General features: G+C 40.9%; 1 protein-coding gene across 1 annotated transcript in view; it reads left to right on the top strand.

Moving 5' to 3' along the window:
- LOC126471528 (dynein axonemal heavy chain 5) overlaps positions 1-12,648 on the top strand; it is a 1,073,018-nt gene that overhangs the window by 509,917 nt on the left and 550,453 nt on the right. Inside the window, exon 23 of the mRNA XM_050099754.1 lies at positions 5,107-5,299. Within this exon, the coding sequence (XP_049955711.1) occupies positions 5,107-5,299 (193 nt within the window). The remainder of the gene's footprint in view (positions 1-5,106; positions 5,300-12,648) is intronic.

Here is a 12,648-nt window from a genome sequence, read left to right as displayed (position 1 = left end):
AACAGAGGATTTTTCTGGTGTTGGAATTCCACCGCCAAGAACACAGTGTTGTTGCAACAAGACGAAGTTTTCAACGGAGGTTTAATGTAACCAAAGGACCGAAAAGCGATACAATAAAGGATCTGTTTGAAAAATTTCAACGGACTGGGAACGTGACGGATGAACGTGCTGGAAAGGTAGGGCGACCGCGTACGGCAACCACAGAGGGCAACGCGCAGCTAGTGCAGCAGGTGATCCAACAGCGGCCTCGGGTTTCCGTTCGCCGTGTTGCCGCTGCAGTCCAAATGACGCCAACGTCCACGTATCGTCTCATGCGCCAGAGTTTACACCTGTATCCATACAAAATTCAAACGCGGCAACCCCTCAGCGCCGCTACCATTGCTGCACGAGAGACATTCACTAACGATATAGTGCACAGGATTGATGACGGCGATATGCATGTGGGCAGCATTTGGTTTATTGACGAAGCTTATTTTTACCTGGACGGCTTCGTCAATAAACAGAACTGGCGCATATGGGGAACCGAAAAGCCCCATGTTGCAGTCCCATAGTCCCTGCATCCTCAAAAAGTACTGGTCTGGGCCGCCATTTCTTCCAAAGGAATCATTGGCCCATTTTTCAGATCCGAAACGATTACTGCATCACGCTATCTCGACATTCTTCGTGAATTTGTGACGGTACAAACTGCCTTAGACAACACTGCGAACACCTCGTGGTTTATGCAAGATGGTGCCCGGCCACATCGCACGGCCGACGTCTTTAATTTCCTGAATGAATATTTCGATGATCGTGTGATTGCTTTGGGCTATCCGAAACATACAGGAGGCGGCGTGGATTGGCCTCCCTATTCGCCAGACATGAACCCCTGTGACTTCTTTCTGTGGGGACACTTGAAAGACCAGGTGTACCGCCAGAATCCAGAAACAATTGAACAGCTGAAGCAGTACATCTCATCTGCATGTGAAGCCATTCCGCCAGACACGTTGTCAAAGGTTTCGGGTAATTTCATTCAGAGACTATGCCATATTATTGCTACGCATGGTGGATATGTGGAAAATATCGTACTATAGAGTTTCCCAGACCGCAGCGCCATCTGTTGTTGAAAATTGTAACTACTGTAATTTCGAAAGTTTGTCTGCCTGAAAATGTACTGTTGTCCCAAGCATATTGCAACAAACGGTGTATTTCTATCGCTGCTCGTTTGGTTTTTATTGCCGTTTCAAATATACCGGTCATTTTTGAAACACCCTGATATAGGATGCTGGTGCGACCTATTTTTGAGTACTGCTCGAGTGTTCGGCATCCGCAGTAGGTCAGGTTGAAAGAAGACATCGAAGCAGTTCAGTGGCGAGCTGCTAGACTTGTTACCGGTAGGTTCGATCAGCATGCAAGTGTTACAGATATGCTCCGGGAGCTCAAGTGAGAATCCCTGGAGGGAAGAAGACATTCATTTCGAAGAACACTACTAAGAAAGTTTAGAGAACCAGCATTTAAAGCTGACTACTGCCGCCAACAAGCTTTTCGCATAGAGACCACGAAGATAAAACACGAGAAATTAGGGCTCGTACGCAGGCATATAGACAGTCGTGTTTTCCTCGCTCTGTCTGCGAGTTGCACAGGAAAGGAAACCACTAGTTGTTGTACAGGGTACACTCCGCCACGCAACGTACGGTGGTTTGCGGAGTACGTATGTAGATGTATATGTATTTGTAACGCATGCAATTTGGGATTTTGAGCGCTTCAGAATACAACTCCTCTCAATAGGCTACGAAAGTATGCAAATACGTATATTTATCCAATTATACACTTTTTATAATCATGACACGTCCATTTTTTCGCGATGTCATTGGACACGTAACTTTTTAACGCCAACCAACTTTTATTTTTCTTATCATTTGATTTGCTTCTCTACAGCACGATGTAAGTTATATATTGTTTCCGTACTTACAATTTAGATATCTGAACCTCGATTTTCATGTTTTGTTATGTGGACTATTTGTATATCTATCATATTATACGTTTACGACGACAGGTTCCAGTCCACTAGAAGATGCCCTAATATTAAGTCCGAAACCGGTCGTGGGCTTAATGAAGTTCTTATTAGTCGCTGGAGCGGCCTTTCATTAGGGGGTAACACTACTGTAACGATCTAAAAAAAGCGTTTTATTGATTTTTTTGGGAACAAGGGAAGTTGATAGAGAAATAATACTTACATTAGTTATTGAAGATATATTTAAGTATATCACAAAAAACATTTTCTCTGAAAATATTACACAATGGCGACACTGCAGCAATTCTCCAGAGGCATGTTGAATTTGAGGCGCTCTTGGGATATGCACTGTAACTGATGCCAGTTTTAATCTGGAAAAAAGTTAAAAAAATCTATGTAATCTTATTTCAAAGTCGTGGTTAAATTTTCAAATAAAAAGATTGAAAATTGTAAGAGTTATGCTGCATGCCAATTTGAACAATCAGATCCCAAAAAACGTGTAGAAAACTCTTAACATGAAATCGCTATCCCAGGACTGCCCTCTCGTACTCCTTCAGTTGCAGTTAAAATCATATCCACTAGTTAATCATAGAACTATTGAAATAACGCTCGTGGAAATTCTGTGAACGTACAAAACTTTACAGTTCCGTTTAGCCGTATTCCATGCGGGCGTATTGCTGGAAAGATTCGACTCCTGATTTCATATGCGGTCCGTGTAAACTTACCATATGGTATAACAACGTCTGGGCAGTTTGGACAAGCAATAATTATTGTGAAGCCTAAGCCTCGAGGACATGGTTCTTGCAGCGTGACGTCTGCATTGCACGTTTTACATTTCACGTATTGAGAAATAACAGAGAAAACGGCAAGAAAATTTATAATCCTATAGCTCAATCCATGATTCACATCCAAATGTTGGTTACTGTCTTCCAATTTCTTAGCAGAGGCACTGATTCCTTCTGAACTGCTCTCAACCTCTTATCTATTCTTTGTGCGCTTTGGTGACAAACTGCTTCGACTTCGCGTCGGATACAACGTCCTCATACCTTTTCTACCCGAGTACGCTTTCTTATCAATCACTCTTACTTGAAAGACAAAACTGTATACTATAAGATCACAAATAAACTATCAAAAGTCAATACTGCACACAAAAATAAAGATTCGAAGCAAAAGAATGGTCTTTTTCGTACACATACTGATGCCTGTTGACGCCAAGCTAATGTATTTTTGTTTTGCAATGCTTCTAACTATACTGAGACACTACAGGGGGCATCGAGTTGGCGAAGGGAGGTCGCCTCGGATAATCCGAGGCGCTACAGGAGGACATCAGGATTCCATAGAATAATTATTTTTTCATCGATTGAACATTTTGCCTCATGTTTTAGAAGGTTCAAAGCAACTATCGAGTCAATAAAACTGTTTTTTTTTTTTATTTCTTCTGTGGTGTTACCCCTTCATTTAACTTAAAGCTGCCAAATCCACACACTCCGAACACGGAGGAACTAATAATATATATTTTTTATAGTAGCTGCAACAACTCCTGGTATACAATAGCGGGAAAAAACTGTGACCACAGTTACATCGATTCGAGGAGACTGTCACAGGAATATTATGGTTCGTCCTTTCATCCCCTGCACCATTAAAAATACATACACTATGTGATCAAAAGTATCCGGACACCCCCGAAAACATTCGTTTTTCACATTAGGCACATTTTGCTGCCACCTACTGTCAGGTACTCTATATCAGCGACCTCAGTAGTCATTAGACGTGAGAAAGCAGAATGGGGCGCTCCACGGAACTCACGGACTTCGTATGTGGTCAGGTGATAAGGTCTCACTTGTGTTATACGTCTATACGAGAGATTTCCACGCTCCTAAACATCTCTAGGTCCACTGTTTCTGATGTGATAGTGAAGTAGAAATATGAGGGGACACATACAGCACAGAAGCGTACAGGCCGACCTCATCTGTTGACTGACAGAGATCGCCGACAGTTGAAGAGGGTCGCAATGTGTAATAGGCAGACCCTCACACAGGAATTCCAAACTGCATCAGGATCGACTGCAAGTACTGTGACAGTTAGGCAGGAGGTGAGAATAGTTGGATTTCATGGTTGAGCGGCTGCTCATAAGCCACACATCACGCCGGTAAATGACAAACGACGCCTCGCTTAATATAAGGAGCGTAAACAATGGACGATTGAACAGTGGAAAAACGTTGTGTGGAGTGACGAATCACGGTACACAATGTGGCGATCCGATGGCAGGGTGTGGGTATGGCGAATGCCCGGTGAACGTCATCTGCCAGCGTGTGTAGTGCCAACAGTAAAATTCGGAGGAGGTGGTGTTATGGTGCGGTCGTGTTTTCCATGGATGGGGTTTGCACCCCTTGTTGTTTTGCATGTCACTATCACAGCACAGGCTACATTGATTTTTTTAGCACCTTCTTGCTTCCCAATGTTGAAGAGCAATTCGGGGATGGCGATTGTATCTTTCAACACGATCGAGCACCTGTTCATAATGGACGACCTGTGGTGGAGTGGTTACACGACAGTAGCATCCCTGTAATGGACGGGCCTGCACTGAGTCCTGACCTGAATCCTATGGAACAACTTTGGGATGTTTGGGAACGTCGACTTCGTGACAGGCCTCACCGACCGACATCGATACCCCTCCTCAGTGCAGCACTCAGGGAAGAATGGGCTGCCATTCCCCAGGAAACAATCCAGCACCTGACTGAACCAATGCCTACGAGAGTGGAAGCTGTCATGAAGGCTAAGGTTGGGCTGACACCATACTGAATTCCAGCGTTACCGATGCCACGAAGTTGTAAGTCATTTTCAGCCAGGTTCCCGGATACTTTTGATCACATAGTGTATTTCGTTGAAAATGAGACGTACTAAAATAAAAAATTATAGTGCGTGGAGATATTTTAAACCTACGATTTCTCGAAAGAATGTGGAAGGAAATTTTATGATTTCTATTTCTGATTTTCCTAATTGGCTCGATACATATTAACAAGATACTATTTTCAGATCGAAAAGTGCGGGCTGGGAGCTCTTTTGTGTGGCCGTGATTTAGCGTTCCGCAGTGTTCACGGGAGGGGATGCGGCAGGAGCTGACGGCGTTCCTGGAGCGGTGGCGGCCGTACGAGTTCCTGTGGCAGACGGAGCGCGGCAAGCAGGACATGATGGCCGCTGGGCTCGCAGAGTTCGAGGCCTCGCTGCGCCGACACGGCGAGCTCGAGGCGCGCCTCAGCGTCGAGCCTGACATGCACGTCTTCGCCAACTGCCTTGCCGTCTCCGCAGGTGCGTAGCACACAGCTCACTAATCTGGATCACATAAGAGCTGTCTTTTCTTATTTGTAATGTGTAGTTATCCACTTTTGGTTACAAGAACTTAGAGCAATCAGCAAGTTTTGTACTGTCAAAATTATCAATGTTTGATTACTATCTACACTGTCTCATCAAAAGTATCGTGACACGCCTATGTAATGCGGAACTGTTCCGTAGATGGCACGAGAGGTGGATCCACCAGACGCACCTAGAACGATGAAAAATAGTATTACGACGATGTCAAACCTTATTTTCGTGATATAAAGAAGAATTGACGATATTAAAAAATGTAATTATAATTGAATTATTTTAATTTTTGTGCTCAGTGAATGAAAGACTTTCTAGCGCTCGGAATAAACGAGCATTGTTTGTACTACGAAACTATATATGATTGTTAACTGAGAACTGATTCTATGTAAGACATTTTGTCTGGGCGGATTTTGTTCTCGTACTGGTCGACAGAGAATGAAAAGTTTCTTAATCAATGTATGTAATGTGAATGTATAAAGGCTATAACAAGGAGAGAGAAAGATAATCCTTGCGGACAATCACCATAATGTATAAGAAAAGGTAAATACAAGTTATTCAAAACAAATATCCCTAAAGTACATCGTCTTGTGATTTTTAAAGACTGAAAATTGCGGTGTTTAATCTAAACCTGTCCTGGATAACAGCGAAGAACATTTATGTCATCATGTATTTTCTTCGTCTGACCACGGTTGTGATTCGCATGTTACATTTTGTCACGCGACGTGTTAGGAATATTTTCATTGTACGCGCAAAAATGAACACAGATTTAATCGAACCTGCATCTTTCGGAAACGATAACTCTTAATCAGTACAATTACGCGAATACCGTCTAAATCGCAACCGTGATCACAAAAGTGTTTCCTGGACCTGATTTTTATAAATGCGTAGACTTGAAAGCGAACAGCATTGCGCCATCGCTGGCTCGCAACAACTGAAAGAAAACAAAACAGTGACTGAACAACTTTAAATTTTAACGCCGTCAGCGTTACGAAATCTGAACGACGTAAGTTAATCAATTAAATATTAGCAGGAAGAGAATTATTAAATTTTAAAGATTAAATCATAGCAAGAATTTAAAGCATTTTAGCATCATTACGTTTCTTTGCATTAGTACTTGAGTATCAGATACCATCATATCTATTTAAAAGACATTGTGTAAATAAAATTGCCACCTTTAATAATTATTATTATAGCAATTCAACCTCATGTATTCATGGACAGGGGCCGTCGAGAACTGAGAAGGGTGGTTATAAAAACGAAATTTGCAAGAAGAAATCACTTTCCAAAGCGCTGCTAGAAGTGTAGCTACCACAATGACGGTGCAGTGAGAGTTAAAAAGAATGGGGTATAATGGTCGAGCACCTCCTCATTAGCCACATATTTTTGTAGTCAGTGCTATGCGCAACTTGACGTGGTGTAAAGAGCGCGCAACTGGACAGTGGATAAATGGAAACGAGTGGCTTGGAATCATGAATCACGTTATATCCTGTGACAACTCGATGGAAGGGTCTGGGTTTGGCGAATGACTGGATAACGTTACCTGTCATCGTGTGAAGTGCCAATAGTGAAGTATAGAGGAGGTGGTGCCAAAATATGGGGCTGCTTTTCGTAGTTTGGGTGTGATGAACTTATTGGGCTTAAGGAAACGCTAATTGCAAATGGATGTGGACAAATTTTATAGCATTGTGTACTGCATCCAGTAGAAGAACAGTTCTGATACGATGATTGATTGCAGCAGCATGACAATGCACCCAGTCATAAAGCAGCCTCTGTGAACCAATAGTTTGTGGACAATAATGTTGCTGAAATGGACTGGCCTGCCCAGAATCCCGACCTGAAGCCAATGGAACACCTCTGGAATGAGTTAGAACGCTGTTCCGCTCCAGACTCTAGCGTCACTACCCTCACTGGCTTCGGCTCTTGAGGAAGAAGGGCTGCCATTCTCATAGATACTTTTCATTAGACAGTGTATTGAAAATCTTATAGGATCATTTATTACCTAATTGCACTACCTAAAATCCTGCGAATGAAATAAATGGAAAATAGTGTTGTATTCTTTTTACAGTAAAAAGATTCGTACTGCATTCAGCCGGCCGGAGTGGCCGTGCGGTTCTGGGCGCTACAGTCTGGAGCCGAACGACCGCTACGGTCGCAGGCTCGAATCCTGCCTCGGGCATGGATGTGTGTGATGTCCTTAGGTTAGTTAGGTTTAATTAGTTCTAAGTTCTAGGCGACTGATGACCTCAGAAGTTAAGTCGCATAGTGCTCAGAGCCATTTGAACCATTTTTCGTACTGCATTCATATAATAACAGGAGAACTACAACATGTATGTTTCTACTGGTTCGTTGCAGCTTTCCATACTAGTGTACCCTGTATAAGCCTATTCATATCTGCATAACTACTGCATCCTTCTGAAACCGCTTACACCAATCAATCATTGCTCCCCCTCCAGCGTATTCACCTCCCCCCCTCCCTCACTTCCCTCGATTAACAAATTAGCTATTCCTTAATGCCTCAGGGTATGTCCTATCAACCTATGCTTTTTGTTCTTCTTTCCTCTAATTCGATTCAGTGCCCTTTCATTAGTTCCTCGATATAACCATCTAATCTTCAGCAGTCTTTTGTAGCACCACATTTCTGTTCTCTCGTTGCCAGCAATGTTTATCGGTCGCGTTTCACTTCTGCATTAGACAACATTTCAAATAAATACTTTCTGAAATTAATTGCTAAAACTTAAATTTCTATCTAACGTTAAAAACTTTTCTCTCCGACGGGACAGCTTCCCTCGGTATTGCCAGTCTACATTTTATATTCTTTGTATTTTTCTGTCGTCTGTTATATTGCTACCCAAATAACAAAACTCGTGTACAGCTTTTCGTGTCGCGTGATCCAGTTAGACTACACGCCATTACCCAAATTTTTCTTTTGCTACTATTCATCTTTTTATGTCTTCCGTTCAGCTGATGTCCCAAATCTTTTTCCGTCTCCGACTGAGTTTCAATGTCATTGGCAAACCTGTTTGTTTTACTCGTCGAGTTGAATTTTAATTTCCTTTCCAAATTTTTCCTTAGTTTCCCCTGCTGTGGACTCAGTGTGCAAAATTGATTAACATGGGGTATAGGCTACATTCCTTTTTCACTCTCTTCTCAACTAGCAACTCGTTTCATGACTGCAGCCTCAAATGTACAATATGTCATTCCTTCTTCTGACCTGTTAGGATAGTTTATGTAGCTTCCCTGCGCATTGCCTGTCGTTATCGCACTGTTTTTAGTCCTTTAGATTGAATTCTCTCTAGATACGGGCTGTTAGTCTTCTCCGGGTCGGTGCGTGGTTCAAATCGTGTTTCACAATGGCTGGAGTGGAAATAAATCTCATCTGACGCACAGAATGTAGACTTGTTCATGGTTGTTTAAAAACGAAGCTCTACACTCCTCGAGAACTGTGTACACATGATGTTCCCAGCAATGTGGAAATTCTGAAACATTTCCCTCACAAGATGGTTCTCTGATTAACTACTAAAATTGATTTTCGGATAAGACGTTTATAGCAAAATAACGTCTCTGCCTAGGTCATGACATGGCTGTCTGCTATTATTTTCTAGGATTACGCCGTTATGGCAACGGTAGCTATTACTCAAGACGTTGGAAGATACCTCTGTGAATTTTCTCCACCTGTCCTTAGACTGTATTTACGCTAATAGAGGTTAGCTCGAATACAAACTCCTTACATTGATCTGAGCGCAGAAACCCTATGTTCTACGTACTAGTGCACTGTGCCCACGTGGCGAACCCGAATATGCGTTGTTCGTTCCCCGTTCCCAGCATTGCGTGCGGTGCAGAAGCACGGGGCCAACAGTTTCCTCAATCGCCGTCACGTGATTACTCGCTGAGTGCAGGAAAATAGACGAGTGACCCTACCACACTGCTAAAGGAACATGGACTACACAGCTCCTTTATTAAGTAGTTGCACTACTGAACCTAGCAAGCTTTGGACTGCATTAAGAATTACAATTCCTTTTTAGCTCCCGAGTTTCCTTCTTTTCTGCAGAGAATGTGTGTGCTGTATACCTGAGATTCACCAAGAATTACTGCAGAGACTGAGTATGATTAAGTCCGCAGCTCCTGGCCTAGTGGTTGGCATCGCTGCCTCTGGATCACGAGGTCCCGAGTTCGATTTACCAGACGCGTCAGGGATTTTCTCCGCCCAGGGACTGGGTGACTGGATTTGTGTTGTTCTCATCATTTCATCATCACTCAGGGAAATTGTGACACAGGACAGTGATAACATTGGGAATTTGTACGGGTACTGATATCCACGCCGTTAAGCACCCCACAAACCAAAATCGTCATCATCATCATCATCATCGTCTGACAAGGGGAAGGCCTCAGACACGGTCCACCGATTCGGCTCAAATTTGGCAGGTCGCTTGTGTACAACCTAAAACAAAGGACTCTAAGGTATTTTGTGTCAACACCCCCACAATTTTGAGAAAATCATCCCTAAAGGTTATGACGGGCAACCGACTCGAAATTGGAGGGATTGATAGATAATTCTAAATAGAGCATTTTCATCATCAGGTATGGGGTCCGCAAACGCAAACTTTTCCAGAAATCGAGGAAAGAAACTTTTACAACTGCCACTTCTGTACCCACATGGTACAGCGCTTGTCGAAGGGTGTACATCCTCCATTATTCAGATTATGCACCTGAAAGATGTGACACAACAAACAATAACTAGTTGCTACGGCATAAACAGACAAGCTAATTACTACAAACTACATACAGTACCTGTCATATGTTACTTACGGAAGAACACTGTATTCATTCACAAAACGTATTTCATGCGGCGCATTAACGATGGAAAAATCACTACACGTATCCGCGAGGTTCGCGGCATCCTAATGACGGAAAACAACTCTTTCCGATTGACTTCTATAAGGCTCATGCTGGACACCTTTACTCTTCCAGGTTTACAACTATAATATGACGAAGAGGCAACCGGGACAACATAACTCTCCCCGCGTGAATTCTGTCCCGTGCCTCGCTGTAAACAAGCACGCGCGGTTGGCTATCTGTGATCCCTCGTTAGGAATTCGCAGCACTCGGAGTTGTTTTCATGTGACAAGGCTTAAAAGTTTAATACTTTACTAACTCACGGCGTTTGGGAAATTAGTTTGCCTACCTTATTATTATCATTTCTTATTGATTTACTTACCTTATAACCCTCCTATCCCTATCAATTGAGATATGGAAAAATACAAACAAAAAGAACAACATCCACTAGGTTCCTTCGAGTTTCGAAGCCAGGTTCTCCCATTCTCAGCCAGTTACCTTGGCCGTTGTGCTATCGGTGCTGTCGGTGAAAAGCTCTTACCATGTGAGTACAGAAGCCGCAGTTGTAAAGTTTCTTACCTCGATTTCTGGAAAAGTATGCGTTTTCGGACCCCATACCTGATGATGAAAAATGCTCTATTTACAATTATCTATCGATCCCGCCAATTTTGAGTCGATTGCTCGTCATAACCTTTAGGGATGATTTTCTCAAAAACGCGGGGGTGCTGACCCAAAATATCTTAGAGTCCTACGTTTTACGTTGTACACAAGCGACCTGCCAAATCAGCCGAATCGGTGGGCCGTGTCTGAGGCCTTACCCTTGTGAGTATGATTGTGTATAACGAAAATTAAAGTGATAATCGAATACTGTTGTCGGATGTCTTTAATTTATACCTGGAACAGTAAATTTGCATTAATAAATGGGTGATGAAATAATTCTGACATTCGGTCTCCAGCAAAAAACGAAGCGACAATGAGACACACCGCTGAGCAAAACGTAAGGACTAAAGTAACTCTCGCATGATGTGTCACTGCCAAGTAACAGAGCTCGATGAAACTTGGACTGCACTTAGTCCTACTATACTACAGACTTTAGTTCAAAGACAATAGTTACATTGAAGTCACAGCTATTCATGATGTTCCCTTGGACCTTACAAATGGCAGGACATGGTTGTTAATAGGGTGTGTGATCACCACAGACGGCAGTGCATGATACACAACGTACTCCCATGTGCCACAAACTTTGTAATATTGTAGTGTTCTCTATTCTTCCACCAGAGCAGTTAAAAACTCCTGGTTGGTCATTTTTGCACATGGACATACTAAAACACGTCTCCCCAACAACTCCCCATCAATGAGATTTAAGTTTGGGTAACGGGCCCTCGAGTACATTCACCTAATATCATCTCATCTAAAGAGCTTGTCCACCTCTGCCATTTCTTGCGGTTGTGCATTATCATCTATAAAATGTAGTCAGGGCAGCAAGAAGAAGTTATAAGCGCCAGGTTCTGAACCAATGTAAACAAAAAGTGAATATTAATTTTTCAATATAAAAACTGTAATTCCTAGACTTATTGTTTTTAAATCCAATCTTTAAATATCTAGATCAAAATTAATGTTTAACAAATAAATATAATCAGTTAAAATTTAAAATTTGACTATATATATTTATTCAGTTAAATTTCTTGCAAATTTATTTCTTAAATTCAGTATTAAAATATGCACTTTAAAATTAAAATTTAACAGAATAAATGTATTTGGTTAAAATTTAACAATTTAGTAAATCAATTTATTCTGCTAAATTTTGCTCTTTTGTAAATATATTATTTAAAAAAATTAAAAAATAGAAAGACTAAAAATTTATTCAAATTCAGTATCAAATATAGAATGATCTTTAATTTGTTTTTTACCTCACTATACAAATTTTAAACTGACAAGGTTCCCCAGTTTATTTTCATCTTCTGTATAGATTGTTATACAACGATCTGGAAGTATAATTTTAAATTTATCTTCTTGAATTAACAGAATATTTGACCAAATTTTCTCTACAGAAGTTCAGATTTTATAATATTATAAGATTTTTTTTTTTAAATTCTGTTAACTTTGTAAATCCTCCTGTAGAGATGTTATTGAAACTATTAAGCTCATTTAATGCAACTTTAATAATACAGCTAATAGTTGTTGGTTGTTTTATTTATATATAAAAATTTAGATTTTTAAATAAAAAATATAAAAATATAAAAAATATAAAAATAAAAAAGTAAAAATGCAAAACACAGGAAATAATTAATTTAAACTTGTATATGTACAATTTTTTTAATTTTTAATTATTTTCTATTATTGCATTTTTTTATATTTGTAAACTTCATCATAGTACTTATTTTTAAAAATCTAAACAAATTTTTAGTTCCTTAACTTTTATTTTACGAAAATGAAATTTATTCTCAAAGGTGTGGATT

This window comes from Schistocerca serialis, chromosome 3 (assembly GCF_023864345.2).
Source record: "Schistocerca serialis cubense isolate TAMUIC-IGC-003099 chromosome 3, iqSchSeri2.2, whole genome shotgun sequence".
Classification (NCBI taxonomy): Eukaryota; Metazoa; Arthropoda; class Insecta; order Orthoptera; family Acrididae; genus Schistocerca; species Schistocerca serialis.
Note: the sequence above shows the minus strand (reverse complement) of the source record. Positions and strands in the feature narration are given on the sequence as shown.